The sequence below is a fragment of the Alligator sinensis genome, unplaced genomic scaffold, assembly GCF_000455745.1.
Source record: "Alligator sinensis unplaced genomic scaffold, ASM45574v1 scaffold832_1, whole genome shotgun sequence".
Lineage (NCBI taxonomy): Eukaryota > Metazoa > Chordata > Crocodylia > Alligatoridae > Alligator > Alligator sinensis.
In genome coordinates, this window is record NW_005842057.1 from 1,288,674 (window position 1) to 1,307,611 (window position 18,938).

The 18,938-nt window shown below is 46.4% G+C and overlaps 1 protein-coding gene across 1 annotated transcript in view; it reads right to left on the bottom strand.

Moving 5' to 3' along the window:
- Window positions 1-18,938, bottom strand: part of PXDN (peroxidasin) — a 149,975-nt gene that overhangs the window by 78,366 nt on the left and 52,671 nt on the right. Inside the window, exon 4 of the mRNA XM_006022973.3 lies at window positions 8,078-8,149. Within this exon, the coding sequence (XP_006023035.1) occupies window positions 8,078-8,149 (72 nt within the window). The remainder of the gene's footprint in view (window positions 1-8,077; window positions 8,150-18,938) is intronic.

Consider the following 18,938-nt stretch of genomic DNA (forward strand, 5'->3'; position numbering starts at 1 on the left):
AGGACGCTGCGCCCGACGGGAGGGCGCGAAGAGGGGAGGTGGAAGGAAGAAGGCCATCAGCATGCACATTCCCACAGTCGTGGGGATGGCCTTAACCTAGGAGAGGCTTAAAAGCAGCCTGTGTGCTCCATCAGTTTAGGTCTACAGTCCTCATAACCACAGATCCTTGAAGAAGAGTCTTTAAATTCCATAAATTAGCCGTTATATACTGCCAGTTTAAATATTATCTGTGCCAGCAAACAGAAATACAGTAGGTGTGTCTACATGAGATGCTTTACTGCACAGTGGACTAAACTACTGTACAGTAAAGTGTTACCATCTACACATGCACACATTTATTGTGCAGTAAATTAATCTACTGCACAATTAGTTTACTACCTATATTTGCAAGTAGTAAACTAACTGAGCAGTAGATATTGCACAGTAACACTCATGTAGATGCTAACTGGGAGCAAATTTGCTCCCAATCAGCCTAGGCATCAGGGGGCCACAGGAGACAGGAAACTCTCTGTCCCTGGCCCTGGCACTGCTCAGCTCCCCTGCTCCCCCCAGGAGCTTGAAGCCAATCAGCACCAGAACTAGAGAGCTCTCTGCCCCATCCTGGCTCCTGGGGTAGAGCTGGCAGCTCTGGAGGGCAAGCAGGGGTTGAGAACCCAGCCCCCACCTGTCCCCCAGAGCAGCTCTGTGCATTACAGAGCTCGCTGCTCCAGGTAGTGGGCAGGGGCTGGGAATCCAGCATGCCATGTGGAGCTGCTCTGGGAGACAGATGAAGGCTGGATTCCCAGCCCCCACCTGCAGCATGGAGCTGCTCTGGGGAACAAGCAGGGGCTGGATTCCCAGCCCCTGCCTGCTCCCCGGAGCAGACAGCTCCACGCTCCACAGAGCTGCTCCAGGGACAGGCAAGGATTGTCCCATCTGCTCCCCAAAGCAGCCAGCTCCTTCCAAGCAGGGCAGCTGCCAGTGGGCCCTATGCTTCACTCTCTCCCCCCTACCCCCCGCCAGGCATGAGGCTCGATCCAGCAGCTGCCTCACACCCAGGACAGCTCCCAGTAACCCCCTGCCCGGCAGGGAAGCCCTACCCCCCTGCACAGCAGGAGGCTTGCTAGCGGCTGTGTGCCTTGATGGGATGGAGCTAGGAAAGCTCTGCCTGCTGCAATGGCAGCTCTCTCCTGGTGCTGTGGACATCAGGGTCCCTCCTGATGTACATGAGGTCAGGAGACAGTTGCTGCTACAGCCAGCAGATCTCTCCTGGACCCATGCCCACTGGGACTGTCCCTTTCCCCCTTGCCAGCCCCAAGTTAGCACCAGGGGGAGCCTGGAGCTCTGTCTGGCTGCTGCAGGGGGGCACAGCAGGGCAGAAGTGGCCTTGTACCAGACTGTTCCATTAGAAGCAAATCTGCACTCAAGACTGAGCATGTGTAGACATGCTCTCAGGAAGGCTTACTGCGCAGTACTTTACTGCACAATAAGCCTACTGCAAATAAATAGCACATTGTAACAGGGGGCCTCCTCAGGGCCTGTCTACTAATGGCCCCGCCCACCTGCTCTGGGCCAACCGCCCACCTTCTCTCCTGCCATGCCTTGTTGTTAATTAATTAATGATCTTAATTAGGCGGAAGGCTGCCAATTTCTGCCCCAATGCCAGGGGGCGCTATCTGCGGCTCCATTCCTCCCCTACACCTCAGTCCAAGCCTCGTAGATGGCATCCATTGTTGTCAACATCACCAGCCCCACTCTGGGCCCCAGAATCTTCCAGTTTGAACCCCACCTGGATACCTCCACTCAGGCAGCCTACTCTGCCTTCATTCTAGGCTACATAACTCCCTGAGTTGTTCCCCCTTATGGGTGTATGTGGTCTCCCCCCCACTCCCCGGACCTTTGGCTACACTAGCCCTGGCCTCGCCTCCAGGCCAGTCGGAACCCCAGGCCCTCAGCTCTGGGTGTCCCTCATGGTGGGCCCCTGACCCTTCGACCCTTCCAGTCCTGGCCCCAGCATTGACCAGCCAGGGAATTTCAAGACAGGTTCCGAGTCTATAGCCCCACTCTCTCTCCAGGGTCCAGCGTCTGAACCCTACTAGTGGGTAACCCACCCGCTTGTGGGAGCTGGGGTTATTAAGGTGCCCCAACCCGCCTTTCACCGGGGTGGTAACTGGCCTGGTATTTCCTGGAGGCTCCTGCGTCACTGAGAGCCCCACCAGGCCACCCACTCCTGGCAGGGTGCAGTTCTAGGTCATGCCCAGGACCAGGAGCCTCCAAGCCATCCCCTACAGCTCCTGCCCTTACCTCTAGGATGTTCCAAGCAGCCCTGCAGCCAGGTGATGTTACTGCCTGGCCTGCCAGCAGCAAAATGCTCTGTTTATGTGAGCAGACAGAGATCTAAAATGACTGCCGCAATCAAGCACCTGCTGGCTGCTTGGCTCAGTCCTTAAAGTGGCAGGCACCAACAGTGCCCTGCCACACGCGTGTCAATGCACCCAGTGTTAAAAAGAAAAAAAGTAATTGTGAATAAACATTTTATTCTAATATCAATTCTTATCAAAGAACATTTCCTTTTTTCCCTCTTTATTATTATTTTTAGTATGTGTGGCGGTAGTATATAGAGGCCTCAGCTGGGTGTCAGGTTCCCACTGTGCTAGATGTACATAAAAAGAAAGTAGGAAGTTCTGGTTCCAAAATCACTTCTAATCTTAAGGTCCTGGCAGATTTAAATTTAATCATACAATGATTTTATCCCACATCCTAGCAATTGTGCATCCTGCCATGCCAGACATTCACGGTCTGTCATGTTAGCATGCACAATTGCTGGGAGATGAGATAAAATTCCTCAGATCCCATTGTGTGTATGCTGGGGCATGCAGGCAACTTCACAAATGTTCATGTGCAGAGAGCTGGGGATAAGGGAGATCCCCAAGTAACAAACTTGTCAACCTGGCATCAGATTGCCTGTTGTGGCTTTAAATGCCCCCATGCACAGCGAGTGACTAAACTCTCCACATACAGAAACATTTAAAGCTGTGCCGTGAAACCCAATATGATTGGGAACATTTAAAGCCACTCTCTGAAGCCTGATGCTGGGTTCCATGCCACACATTCAAATTGAAGCGAGATACAAACCAACACAGCTAAGATATTCATGCTTCTCTGAACGAGTTACCATATTTACTCAAATACAAGATGAGGTTTTTCTCTCCCAAATAACATAGAGGGGAAGTCACTTGTCTTGCATTCACATAGAACAAAATTTCATTAAATACATTGTCTATCATGAAGCTGGTGCCAAACAGCATGTGCTCAGTCATGGAAGCCAAGTATGAAATTGATTTAAATGTAGCCAACACTGAGCATGAGTGTAAAACATGGGGCACACATGCTGATAGGAACGTACAACAAGAATAGGTTAGTGCAGCCCATCTGAATAAGAGACCATATTTACTCAAATACAAGATGGCCCTGATTCTAAAACTACTCCCCAATAATTAGATTCAATATATGGAAAATGTATAAAAGTGTACTATATTTTTCCAGGTATGGAATCTAAGCATTGGAGGTTTGCCTTGAATTAGTCCCCTTCCCATTGTTACAGTAAGGGAAATGCATCAGGAGGGAGGGGTGTCAGATAGGCCCTTTGCCCTCTGCCCTGCCCCCCAAATTCTTCCCTCTGAACTCTTTCGCCCCCACCTTGCTATCAGACCCTGCTCTCCCTAAGCACATGGAAGTGAGAAGCAAATTAAAAAAAACTTGTCCTTGAAATAAACATAGCTGTAGCAATTTACATATATTACCCATAGACTTAGTTCACTCAGAAATTATGCATTTTAACTTTTTTTAAACTGCCGCAAGTTTTAGCACAGGTATTCCATAAACACACTTTTAGGTAGCACTTTAGCACCTACTTAGAGAGTATTTTTATTTTATTTATTTATTTATTTTTTATTTAAATTTGTATCCACGGCCAAATTAGCCAAAACTAATTCCAAATCCAAGTGTCCAGAACCATAAGTGGCCCTACTACCAGCAAACTTCTTCCACCCACACCTGGGGCTTCAGATGTTTCCAAAACCTTTGGTGGGCATCCTACTTGCAGGCCCAAGCCCAAAGGCTTGGGGTTCAGATGCCACCGAGTTTTGTTTGCCCTTAGCCATAAGGTCCTTGGAGCAAACAAGGGAGGAGACTCCCATTTCCATAAACTGGGCTTAAAGCCGCTGTACTTCGGCGGGTACTGAACCACGCCAGAAGAGCAGTTCTCCTGGGTAGCACTTCAGGAAAACTGCCTTCCTGGACACAGACACATGGTATTTCCCCTGGCAGGTTAAGAAGCCACTACACTTACTTAAAGAGAGTATAAACTATGTATGATATTAGTCCAAAGACAAAAGGGTCATGATTTACCATATAGATCACTGGGCTGGGCCCCACCAGAGTCAACAGCAAGTCAAGTCATGGTGATCCTGCAGCTCAGCACTGTTCAGTATGTGTGGGTACTCCAGATACCCCCACAAATGATCCATGTGCTTATTACTGTCCACTCATGACTGAAACCAGGTGTTCTTATCATGAGTCCTCGGATCCTTCAAAAATATATATGCAGGTGAGGGATAGGGCAACCTGGTCCAGCTCCACCTCACAGTGAAGAAGCAGGAATCACTGGGAATGGGAAAGAAAAGTGAAGCTCAGCTGTGGGAGTGAAGACAAAGTCGAAATGTATGCAATGTAGTGGCTCACCATGACCTGAAAGAGTGCTGACACTGAGGGGAGCTGTGCTCAATGGGCATCATGATACATCTTATTCAGATAAGTTACACCAACCTATTCTTTTGGTATGTTCCCATCAACATGTTTGCCCTATATGGGCCATGTACTTTATAGTCATGCTCAGTGCTGACTGCTTTAATCAACTTCATAGTTGGTTTCCATTACTGTGCATATGCTGCTTTTAGAAGCAGTTCAAAGACAGGCAATGTATTTAATCTGGTTTCCTTGTATGCAGCCCTAACTGTAAAGTAATGTCTCCTGATATCCAGCCTGAACCTTCTCTCTAACAATTTGTGGCCATTATTCCTAGAAACCCCAGGTGGTGCCCAGGGGAACAGAGCCTCCCCCAGTTCTCGTTGGTCCCCCTAGTGAGTTTGTAAATGGCCACCAGATCCCCTCTCAGCCTTCTCTTGTGGAGGCTGAATAGGTTCAGGCCCTTTAGCCTCTCTTCATAGGACCTGCCCCACTGCCCCTGGACCATGCAAGTGGCCTCCTCTGGACTTTCTCAATGCTAGCCACACCCCTCTTGAAGTGCAGCACCCAGAACTGGACGCAGTACTCCAACTGTGGCCTGACCAATGCCACAGAGGGGAAGGATCACCTCCCTGTACCTGCTTGGGATGCATCTGTAGATGCACAACAAGGTACGGTTAGCCTTATTGACCGCTTCCTCGCATTGGCGGCTCATGGTCATCCTGGAGTCAACAATGATTCCAAGATCTCTTTCTTCCACCATGTTGACAAGAAGGGTGTTCCCCAGCCTATAGGTGTGTTGCTGGTTCCTTCTCCCTAGATGCAGTACCTTGCACTTGTCTGCATTGAATTCCATCCTATTCTCATCTGCTCACCTCTGTAATTTCTCTAGATCTAGCTGGATTCTGTCCATCCCCTCCAGTGTGCTCACCTCACCCCACAACTTGGTGTCATCAGCAAATTTGGACAGCGTGCATTCCACACCCACATCCAGATCGCTGATAAAGTTGTTGAATGGTACAGGCCCCAGGGCCGAGCCCTGGGGGATTCAATTGCCCACATCTCTCCAGGTCAAAAATGACCCGTCCATCACCACTCTCTGGGTGGGACCATCTAGCCAATTTGCCATCCATCTGACTGTGTAGGCATCAATGCCGCAGTCACCAAGTTTTAAGAGAATGTAGTGGGAAACCGTGTCAAAGGCCTTCTTAAAGTCCAGGAAGATGACATCCACCCCAACACCCTCATCCAGGGACTTTGTGACCTAATCATAGAAAGAAGCCAGGTTAGTCAGGTTGAACCTGCCCTCAGTGAACCCATGTTGGTTGCTCCTGAGCATTACCTCCCTTGCTGGGCCCTTGCAGATGGGCTCCTTGACAATTTTCTCAAAGGTCTTCCCATGGACCGAGATAAGACTAACTGGCCTATAATTGCCGGGGTCCTCCTTTCTCCCCTTCTTGTAAATGGGGACCATATTGGCCCTTTTCCAATCCTCTGGTACCTGGCCAGTGCCCCACAAGCGCTCATAGAGCTGTGCCAGAAGCCCCACTACAACCCCTGCCAATTCCCTCAGCACCCTCGGATGGAGAGCAACTGGACCTACTGATTTAAACACATCCAGCCCCTCCAAAAGTTGCCTAACTAGGTCATCTCTGACCCTAGGCATGGCGGTGCCTCCCCTGGGTCCATCCGCAATTCTAGTGGGGGAGATGTCCCGGTCTCTGTTCAGGAATATGGAGGCAAAGAATTCATTAAAGCGGTCAGCTTTTTCGTTTGTCGCAATCACCAGATTGCCAAGCCTATCCTGTAGGGGCCCCATGTTACCCGGTGCCTTTTTCTTACTTCCTATGTATTTGGAAAAGGACTTTTTATTATCCTTAATTCTGGTCACTAGCCCTAGCTCCATCTCTGCCTTGGCCTTCCTAACAGCTTCCCTGCAGTCCTGAGCAACGGAGGTGTAATCCTCCTTGGTGTTAGCCCCTTGCTTCCACTGCTTGCACGCCTCCTTTTTTGCTCTCAGGCATCCCTGGATGCCTTTGCCGAGCCATGGGGGCTTCTTAGCACTCCTGACACCCTTGGTGCGCATTGGGACTGACTCCCTTTGAGCTCGGAGGATCGTGTCCTTGAGGAACAACCACCCATCTTGGACTCCCATCTCATTGAAGCTCGGAGACCCCAATGCCTCTCCTACTAACCTTCTTAGTTTACAGCAGTCGGGCCTCCTAAAGGCAAAGACCTGTGCCTTGCTGCTTGCTTTCACCACCCTGCTTGCACTGGATAGTAAATTCCAGTAGGCGATGATCACTGTCACCCAAATGGTTGAGTACCCGCAGACCCCTCACTAGGTTGTCGCCTGTGGCAAGGATCAAGTCCAGCAAGGCATTTCCCCTGGTAGAACTATGCACCTCCTGGGTTAGATGGAGGTCCTGTATCCTGGCTAGGAACCTACATGAGCGATCAGACCTGGCTCACTGCTCTTCCCAGCAGATGTCCGAGTAGTTTAGGTCACCCATGACAACCACATTCCTTGACTTTACAGCTTCCATGAGCTGACCTGAGAATTCCAGGTCCAGCTCATCCCCCTGGTGAGGCTGGACCAGCGTGTCCCCCTGGTACTGGTAAAAATGTACATGCCTACAGCCTTTCAGATGGAGTTTCAGATATCTAATAGGTTTAACAGTCTATAAAGAAAAGAAGATTTGCCAATAGCATACAAAAAAACTCTAATCAGAATGCTGCAGTAGCTGGCTTTAGATTGGGAAAACTTTTTTGTGAAGTTTCCTAGCAGACAATTGAAAATTATTTAAATACTTTCTCCATGATTGACAATGAGGTTCTCTCTTTATTCCCCTTCTACATATGGCAATAACTAGCTACATATGTATCAATAGGATTAGTATGTTAATTTAAAACAATTTAAATAAAAGTACTGAAATAAACTGCAGGAACTTAAGCCAGTTTTCATTTATAATGATATAAAGCAAAAGTAACTCTTCTGTAGTCAAAGGAGTTTTATCACTTGAAAGATCTAGGTATGGAAAATGAGAACTGAATCCCAACTTTCTAGTCAACACACTTGTCCATGATTATGCTTCTTTTCCTTGTCTAATACACAGCACAGTGGAACAACTGGAATGTAAATCACAAACAAAAGACAAACATAGAAATGAAGACTTTGACAGAGATCATTTTTGGTTTTTCACATGCAAATGATCAAAGAATTTTTTTTTACTAATATCCCATTCTGAGCAGACATGCAAGGCATGCAGGCAGAAAAATAATTACAAAGGCGTGCACTTTTCTTTGATAGGCAACCCAACAGATGACAGCACAGAAGAGAAAAGGCACTTACAGTTGTTCTAGAGAGGCAAGTCCTTTAAATGCTTGCCTGTCAATTGACTGGATTTCATTCTTGTACAAATAGCTGAAACAAGAAACAATCAGTAATATTAGTACACAAACTAGAGCTACATTAAGTTGGAAAAGAAGAATTAAGTTGGCACGTGGAGATAGTTTTTCCAACTACACATTAGAAAACAAAACAAAACACAACACATGTACACACCAAAAATACTTTGGTTCCTCGATAAATGGTCCTCTCAACTGCTAGAAAAGGAACAGACTGGGCTTTGCAGGCCTTTATACCAGTGCTGGTGAGCTGTTGTTCAGTTGACCTTGTCTTGTCCTTCTGGAGGTTCTCCAGACCCTAATTTCTTGTTGAGCTTGTGGCATGCTCCCCTACATTCATCTGGATAAACTGTAGCTTCCAAAAACCACAGGCCTTCAGTTTTATGTTTTTCTTTCTAATACTTGGTTTGCACACTGGACCAAAAAATAAAGAAGTTATAGAACTCTTTATATTATAATCTACCAAATTTTAAAATACTCACAGGTGCATGTGTTTCAGAATATCAAGCATCTTCTATTTGTTTCTTCACTTTAGGAGCAAGGATGCTAGGCATCCATTGGTACCCACATGCGTGCTAACCGGACTCTACACATATGAGCACCTATTTGTATATGTATGTCGTATCATATGTTCATCTCCCAGAGAATGAAATAAAAAACTTCCAAGCTGAATCAGTGCAAACATTTGTGTTTATTATGTTTGATAGGGTCTAGTTAAAGGGTTATAATATCTAATGCTACTGACAGCTAAAAGAAATCCCTATGTTCTCAAAAAAAATGAGTTTAATAGCTGAAGACAAATTCACACAATTAAATTATCAACTGTACTTTTTCCGTGAAATCAACCCGAAACTAACCTCTTTGGCTTTAATTTAATTAACTTTTGTTATCTGGGTAAATGCTGTCTTCAGTTTTTTTGGCAGATTGATTGGAATAGAATTCATTAGACATTTTATACTATGGATGGCAGAAAAGGTAATGCAGACTTTGATGTACTAATGTTGGCTCTCATTTTGACAATGGACTGACTCATTTGAACAGCTTCCTGATGATATACAGTATATTCTGGGCAGATTTGTCAACATGGTTTCCAAGCTGAAAATACTGGAAAATTCCACCCGACACAAAGGATGAAATCCTGGCCCTAATAAGATCAAGGGGAGTTTTTCCATTGACTCCATCAGGGCCAAGATTTCATTTTAGGTCTGTAACAGAGCAACATTTAGGAACATCAAATAGGTTATAACATTGACTTTAGGGACTTTCCAGATGCAGCAGCACAATTCTTATATGTTTTGCATTTATGATTTTCAATTTATCCATTTAACCATCCTAAAATGTGGAACAGAATCTAACCTTTGCTGTCTTCCCTTAATTAACTATAAAATCCTGGTGCAGACATGAACCTCACAATTCATTTGAAAGGAGGGTACACACTGTAAATGAATTATGATCTAGGCAGATTCAGGATTGTTTTTCACTTTATATGCAGAGATGCCATTTGCAGGTAAGGAAATAAGTTATTTTGTTTCAGAGTTGTCAATTTGGGGGATCATGGTAATTAACAAAATCTTTCTCTTTTCATCTTATCCTTATGCATTTAAGTTCCTATTTTTTCCTGCTATCCAATATTTTATATATATAATTTTCCATACGTTCTTCATCTTCTGGATCCTTAAAGAGCACTAGTCAAGCAAGTTGGACCAGACAAAATAACAGAGAAAACGGCAAAACAAAGTAGTGACCAGTGTTGTTTGGGCTGAGGGAGATGATGTAATGACAACTTCAAAGATCTGCTAGCCATTCCACCGCAGACCAGAGGAGGAATAGTATTTCCTATCTATCTCCTAGAGCAGTGGTTCTCAACCTTTTTTGTACCAGGATCCATTTGTAAACGTCAATGATCAGTCTTGACCCACTGCCCCCCACTCCCGACCCACTGCCCCCCATCCCCAGGTCCCAGTCCCATAGTGTGTTGGGGGGCAGGGATGGGGGGGGGGGGGGGGGGGGGGGGGGGGGGGGTGCAATTAACCCCTTGCAGGCTGGAACTCTGCCAGCCTACAAGGGAAAAGCCACAGGTTTCCCATGTTATTTCTCCTTTAAAGAAGAATCCATTTTTAAAGTCTGCTGATCAATTTTTAAAGTTTGTTCATGACCCTTTCATATATTCTCGCAACAAACTTTTGGGTTGTAACCCACAAGTTGAGAAACACTGTCCTAGAGCTCACTGCAGGCCCTTCTGGTCTGACCTTAAACTATGCCAGGACATAGGTTTATATACCCTCCAGCAGCAGTCAAAGAATACTTAAGTGACCCTACTCCATTGTGTGCTCTCTCTCTGAAGACCCTGACTACATCTACAATATACACAATGCATTTCAGAGCATCATCCTCAAGCAAACTGTGCTACTGTAGGAGGACAGCTTCCTAACCTGGAAGAAGGTCAACCATGTCTGAGGCACAAAGATTTCTAATCAACATGGGGACAGTAAGTGACACGATCACTCGTTGGTACTAATTAGCCCACCTAAAGTGCCACACAAACACAACTACTGTTTTCCTGTTAGAAAGCACCCTGTTTGAAGCAACACAGGGTGCTTAAAGATGCCTTGGTGGAGCACAGTGAATTTACTGGATAGTGGCCTATAACTCATAGCAATCCACAATGTTTACAAGAACCATGTGCTGTAACAAATATTCCAGCTATTCCAGCCGTTACAAACCAGAGTTCATTAATAAAGTATCTAAGAAGAAACAGAATGTGACATGAACAGTGAGGCAGAAAATTCATAGCAACATAGCAACTTAATTTACACAAATCTATGAAAAGTCAAAACACTCTGGATAAGAACCCAAAATGTTTAACAAACTCTTTTAAACTCAACTGTTTCCAGTATCTGGAGCTTTGCAAATATAGTTCTATTCCTTAACAAGCATACCCTCCAAAGTTATCCCAGTCTTAATAAAAGTGTAATTCAGGGCACAGCAATATGACTAATTATAAATTCTTTAATCTATTAAAACATCAAACTATAAGAATGTTGCAAAGGATGGATAAAGCACTGAATTAAAGTGAATTGAGATTATATTTTACTAGTCTTATAAAAGATTTTATACTGCCATTATTACTTGCTTTCTGTAACACCTGCAAAATCCTATGCCATTTCCAGAAACACAAGAAAGGATGATTCCTGTCCAACATAGTTCACAAAGTAAAGCAGACAGACAGGTAAGCAAACAGAGGGAAGAAATGGGGAAAAAGAGATTATATATGATCTGAGCCTTCAAGAGGCCGATAAAAAGATTCATTGTAGAAGTGGGCTTTTAAGACGGGCTTAAAAGTGGATATATGCCTTGCAGACAAAGTTTAAAAGGTCACATTATATATAGGAGATTTTTCAAAGACAGACAGAGATGATTGTTCAGGACACTTGCCAGCAAGTAATAAACAATGACAATGTTCAAAGCTAGTGATGCAAAATTTAATGAGTGAGTATAACGAAGGAAGGAAGACATACAAAAAACTAGAACTCTTGGGACCAAAAGGAAGGAAGAAAGACTTATATAGACCCATAAAGAGATTATCAGTATAAATTTGTGATGACACCAGACGAGGAGGTACCTGGTGGATTCAGAGGAAACTGATATGATCATGCCATCAAACACTGAGAACATTAGCAGCTACATTTTATATGCACTAGTTAGGAGGAGAGGAGAGGAGAGGAGAGGAGAGGAGGGTATAACACTAGTTTCCCTAAATTTATAAACACATCTTTTCTTCCCCTGCACCTTTCAAAACCCTACCACTTATTCTATCCTTTCTGCTCTGTTAGAAGCTTTCTCCATGTTCCTGTCATCTTCATTATTTTAACTTTCTTGTGCCTGTGGATCACTCACTGCTCACTCAGTTAACATGCCCATACTCTGCTGCTAAAATAAATCTTTTCCCAGATTAAAACAGACCATTTCATCCCTGGTCTTAATTCTTTGTTTGGCTTCCTGTCTACTGCTTCATAATCAGGCCCTTTGATTCTAATGATAAGGTCATTTGTAACCTTACTCTTACCTACATATCTATAAGGCTAGTAGGGGCAGACACTCAAAAAGCCCGAGCCTGAATTGATTCAATCTTTGCAGGTTAGCCTAACCTGGCTAGGCTGAACTGGTTTATAACTGCACAGACATCCCAAACATGCAGGCAATTGTCTGCACTGGCTCTGGCTAGAAGCTGGGGGTTGCTAGAGCAGCCCTCCTATTCCTTCCACTGTACTGAGCTGAGGGGAGCATGGCCAGACCGCTACAGGATGCTTTGATTAGCCCAGCAGGGAATTGATAACAGTGTTTCTCACCCCCTAACTCAAGTGTTACTCACCCCATTAAGGAAACAAGAGAGACATTGCCAGCTACCAGTTGATTCTGCCTGTTGATTCTACCTGTTGTTTCAATAGGGTCCGCAGCCAGCATGTGGTCTGCTAGCTAATACACGGACACCTCCTCAGCAAGACAGAGGGGAGGAGGGAATTCCTCCTTAGCAGGGAGTGGTGATGGGGAGAGGGGGAGCAGGCTGCAGTCTATGCCAGAACTGGAGCCGGGGAGCAGAAGGTAGTGGCCAGCTGTGCTATAGACCAGAGCCCCACCCAGCCCAGAGAGTATGCTGGGATGCTGGGGGAGTCTGATTTAAGCCAGCAAGGGGTATGAGACAGACATTGCATAAACCAGTTTAACCAAATCAGTTAAGTTTGATACTACATTCAACCAGGTTTATCTCAAACTGGTTTCAGCTATATTCAAACTGGTTTATGTACACTGAATATCCGTTCTGTTACAGGTTTAAACCAGTTTCTGATCACTTAAACCAGTCTGTGTAATGTCTGTCCCTAGCCTTAAAGTTTTTTCTACCAGTTTGCCCTGAAACTCTCACCTATCGTTTCTTTTAACACATCCCCCTTTCTGCTACTAGCTTCATTCAATGTACTACATTACATTAGTATCCACATCCTCATCTCTCATATCTACAAAGGAAAGTAGTCCACTACAGCATTACAGAAATCTAAATAAACACATTACATTTATTTTTTTAATTCTCAATCTTTCTGTACCACTGCCAACTAATTTACCAGGGATGAATACAGATATAAATACCATGATCCCCAACAGAAATATTGCTCAGAAAGGGTAAAACATACTGCATATCTATTATTTACCTCATATGAAGACAACATTTGAATCTTTGTTTTAAATAGTGGTGTTTACATGCTCTCTCCCAGAGGGAGACCATATAGCCTGAACAACAGACATGGGAATTGGCTGTACTTCAGGCAAGGTATGGATTATAGGCAGTTATTTTGGTGATAAAGAATATCATCCAGAACCAAGTACCTCAAACTGAAATTAAAAGGAAATAAGGGAGCATGCATATACATACACATGCATGTGCATATGCATATATGTATGCACATGTGTGCATGCACACACACACACACACACACACTTGGTATCAAAGCAAAATAAACATTTTTCTATTGTTTCTATTGTTTAAACTTATATTGTTAAACTGGCTAATATAGAGATCCCATGTCAAATACTGTAACACTGTAACCACACCAATGATTCACTGTAACCACGTCAATGATTTCAAAAACAATGCAAACTAGTTTGACACTTACAAAAATAAAACACGCATGTATTTTTTTTCTTTTCTTTCATTTTATAAAAAAATATAGGATGGAATGTAGAGAAAAAACCAAATTTCTGAAATATTTATTACTTTAAGTATACAGAAAATTCTATTAGCCTTTATCACTTGTTTTTTATAAATTTTTAATTTTGGAAGTTAAAGTATTTCTAGTTGTCCTTGCCACGCCACTCTCCTTCAGTCCCTTTAACCTTTCTTCCTAAGGAACAGTATAGGAGGAAGCACGAAGACAATTTTCAGAAAGAAATACCCAATATGGGAAGTTTAAAATTTTGAGATCTCCATGAAAATCTGCAGGAAAAAAGTCTTATCCCATGTAAAACACAACTTTTAAAAAGTTTGACCAAAACTCATTTTCTCTCCGGGGTAAATACTGACCTTACTTATTCAAATACTAGCACTTAGTGATTTTTTTTTTTTTAATTCAAAATAAAAATTCATGCAACATTTCTCAACTGGTAAACATCTGCTCATGAAATCAACTGCATAACTTTAGGCCCCAATTCTAAAAAAAACTCAAGTGGCTTCACACATGAATAATCTAACTGAATATAGTGGGACTAATCAAGTATAGAAAGTTACTCATGTTTGTAGGTATTTCCAAAATTAAGCCCTACCTTAGGGCTCCTGATAAATAACTCTCTTCACCCCACCCCCCTTAATATCTAGATTTTATTTGATCTTTCTGGGATTAATGGGCTATCTTTGCTTCCCTTTGTTTAGAACAGGGGTTTTTAACCTTTTTTAATAAGTGTATCCCCAGCGGCTGGACAGAGAGCAGAGGGTGGCACGCGGCCAGATAAGTAGCAGGAGAGGGTGCACGGCGAGATGCAGAGCAGTGGCAATGCGAGGTGGTGGGTGACGGCTGCCGTCACCAGGTGCAAGCTTCCCCCCCCCGGCATCTGGTCAGCCAGGTGGCATCTGTGCAGCCCACAGAGGGGTGCTGTTGCCACTGCCCTTGCCCCCTCCCCAGCCCTGCTCATGGGAGGCGGCAGCACAGGGTGGTGGAAGGCAATGCTCCTTCCCTGCCCGCCTGCGAGTACTCCATAGGGCCTTCCCCAGTACCCCCAAGGGTACCCCTGGTTGACAACCCTTGGTTTAGAACACGTCTGACATCTGCTTAGTAAACTGAAATGGTCACAGCACTCTTAGTACATTGATACTACATAACCAAATTGTTCCTATTTAACATATTAAGAATCCACATTAATACCATTACTTCTGGTATTTCTTCTGTCCCTCTCTACTGTTGTATGTTTACACTACATTCCAAAGTCAAATAATTGAAGTTCAAAAAAATAAGTGTAAAACAAATCTTATATAAGGTTAGGTTAACAAAACAGAGGCCACTGACAACTTTCATCTTTTTAACTGACATGTCACATCACAGGGAAGAAAAGGAAAAGACCTTCCCCTCAAAAGTGAACTTGGGTCTACACATGCAATTAATGCTATATGAGTTTATTGAGCAGTATATTACTGTGCAGTAAGACAGCCCTGCAGCATGCTGACACAGCCCACTCCAACTCTGTCTCCAGAGCCTTTGCCCACTGTGCAATGGCTGCACAACCCCCAGGCTCCAGGCTCCTGTTTGTCACCCTACTCGCCCTGCCTGCCCCCACATGCTGCACAGCCATGTGGCCAGGCTCACCACTGTGTATGAGGCCCCCAGCTCCTATGAGGATGCTGATCAGCCCCTGGCCCTCTGCCCAGCCCCTAGTTCCTATGGCTCCAGTCCCACTACCTGTGGGTCTGCCCAGACAGCCAAGACTGGTAGCTGCATATCGTCCAGTGCACCCAGGATGACAAGTAGTGGCTGGCCTCATTCCAGATGACCTGGGCCACCTTCCAGGAGCTCCTTGACCAGCTCTGCCTGCACCTGAAGTAGCAGGCCAACACCATGCAACTGCCCTTCCCTGTGGGGACTCAGATGGCCATCACTGTGTTCAAGCTGGCCACACCCGCCAGCCTGCACTGTTGACCACCTTTTCAACATGTGTAAGGCAACTGCTGGGGAGGCCATCCTGGAGGTCTGTGGCATCCTCCAGGACATGCTGGGCACACCATGCTCTGGGTCAATGACCCCTGGAGGTGGTGCCAGGGTTCCACATCCTGACCTTCCCCCAGTGCATCGGGGCCCTGGATGGGACCCATATCCCCAACACTTGCCCACCCTGTGGCAACCACCTGTACTGCAGCCGGCAGGGCTTTCATTCCGTCATGCTGCAGGCCATTGTCGACCACCAGGGCACCTTCACTGTGAGCGCCATCTGGGCTGGCAGGACCCATGATGCACACATTTTCTGGAACTCAACCCTGCCAGCTATGATGGGGAGCAGACTCTTCACACCAGGGCTGCTGGACCTACAGCTGGGTGAGGTGGCAGTCCCGCCCCTCATCAGGGACCTCAGTTACCCTCTCTTCCCCTGCCTCATGCAGCCCTACACTGGCCAGCTATATCACAGCCAGGCACATTTCAATAGGTTCCTGGGCTGGACCCACGCACTGGCGGAGTATACCTTCAGACACCTGAAAGGATGCTGATGTACCCTCACGGTCCACCTCGAGGTCACGTAGGTCATCATTGCAGCCCGTGCTGCATAACCTCTATGAGGCCTGGGTGGGAGCTCTTCCATGAGCCTCTTCTGTGAGTAGAGGCACCACGGGAGCACCAGCTGCAGCAGCAGCAATAGCGACAACAGGGCCCCCCACCGAGGCCCCAGGCAAGCTGCACCCCTGACAGCAGGGGCCAGGCCACCCAGTGGAAAAGGTGCTGGTGGACCCCCTCTTCCTGCACCCCCTGCTATAGGGAACCTGGCCACAGACCCCATACCTACCACACACCCTCAAAACCAAACTCACTGGGAAAAGTTTTCTGCAAAGCACATTATTCCCCTTCACAAACACAGACCCTGTCTCACCCTCCCTCCTAAAGAACAGACCCTGTCCCACCATCTCTCCCAAACAGATCCCACCCAACCCTCCGTCCTGAACAACAGAACCCCACCACTAGCAGCAGGGTCTTGTCCTGGGTCTGCCACTACCAAAGCCAGCACATATGGAGGGCCCCAGTCCAAGCTGGTGGTGACCCTGAAGATGCATTCCTTTGCGCAGCTGGTGCTTCTCCCCCACAGCTGAGGATGAAACTGCTGCTGGCACTGATGCTCTTCTCCACATGTGAGAGGCCCGTGGCTGCCTAGCTGAGGGGGCACTGGCTGCTCAAAGTTTTGCACTGCCTCCCACCTCCCTGCATATTGCAGGGGGGAAATTCAGGGGTCCGAGGGGAGCTCAGCCAGGCCAGGTGAGGAGGGAGGGGTGGGGGCAGGGCTGGGAGCAGAGGTAGGGGTGGGGAGGACCTTTATCCCAGTGCAGGGTGGGCATGGCCAGTATGCCTGGTGGTCTGAGTCTGTCCCCGCTGGCGGTGACGATTTGTGGCTCCTGACAGAGCTGCTGGACAATGCCATGGACAGAGACCATAGTGGGACGTGCTCCTGGCACCCCGAGGGATCCTCCCCCTACTGAGGCAGAGGCTTTGGCAGGCTGGCCATACTCAAGAACATGGCACAGCTCCGGGGAACACGGATGTGGTCCAGCTGCTGCAAAGGGCATGGTTCTGCAGGCAGTCCCCAACTGGCAGTTGTGATCAATGATGCAGACCTACTACGCCCATAGTGCCTTGACCTTTATGCAGCACTGGTGTGCCAACTGGTTATGCTGGTACTCCCACGTGTGGCCCACCAGGGACTCATAGATGTGGTTGCTGGAGCACCCAACCCAGGTGAATTGGCTCCAGCCCCAACCCACAGCACCACAAGTTCCGCAGTCTTAACCTGGAACCAGTTAGGCCTCTAGGACACAGTGTGTGGCATCAGGGATGATGCCAGTGTGGCTCCTTCGATGGCCCTCAAGGGCTGCAGGTAAGAGTCTGGGTCTGCCAGGCCCGGGCAGATGCCTGCAGTACACAGTGCAGGACAGGCGGGCATACAGCGAGGCTGGGCTGGGGGCCAGGACCAGGGTCCATTCAGGCTACTGCGACCAACACGGCGCCATTTGTGCAGAACCCTGTGGCTAGAAGTAGGCAGCAGGTGGCACAGGCCCTTGGAGTCACTGCAGAGTTTCATAGGCCAGGTTGAGGCAGCCAAAGAGCCACCCCAGGCCTGGGGCTAGAGAAGCTCTGAGCCCCATGGCCCTGGGGCTAGCCTGCTGGTGGCCCCTTGTGGTGGGGCTAACCAGAAACAAATCTGCTCCCAGTTGGCATCTACACATACTACATTGTGCTAACTATGACACAGTCAATTATTTGCAGGTAGTAAATTAACCATGCAGTAGACTAATTTACTGCACATGTAGATGGTGGCGCTTTACTGCACAGTAAATTAGTCTACTGAGCAGTAAAGCATCTTGTGTAGACGTGCCCATTGAACATCTAAAGCAAAAATGGAAGATAAACACAGTAGAAAACTCAGGAAGGGGTAGTCAAATGCATTTGTTTTCAAACATTCATTGAAATGAACAGAGAGAAGCATTCAACTTTGTTTCAGTTAGCACACATTGATAAGAAACCAGAAAGCATTTGAACATAAGAAAACTAAACATTATGGGCTTGCCTGTACAGAGAAATTATTGTGTGGTTAGCGAGAGGGTTAATTTACACCACACTAGCTACTCTGCAGTAATTTCCCACGTGGATACTCTTAGGGCACACTAAGAATGCCTTTGTACGAGATTACCCACTCCACTGCACCTAGTCCTGAGTTGCTACAGCATTTTAATTTTTCACTCTATTTTATTGCACAGTAGAGTCCCTGTGTCAATAAGCACTAGGTCCATATAATAGAGACGCCAGTCTTTGACTTCATGAGTTCTCTGGGATAGACTGGGGAATTAAGACTCCCAATTTATAATTAGGAAAATGATCATCTTGATAACTAAAAATTGGAGGCAGATCTGGAGGGTGGTTGGGCTAAGGGGGTTGGTCTCCATGGGTAGGGACACTGTCAGCAGCTGAAGTGAGTCCTCTCCTGATCCCAACTGTTTGTTTCTGTATCTTCAGGGTAGAGGGCAGTGGTGGCCACCTATGAGCATGCTGTGAGGAGGTGGGGAGCAATGG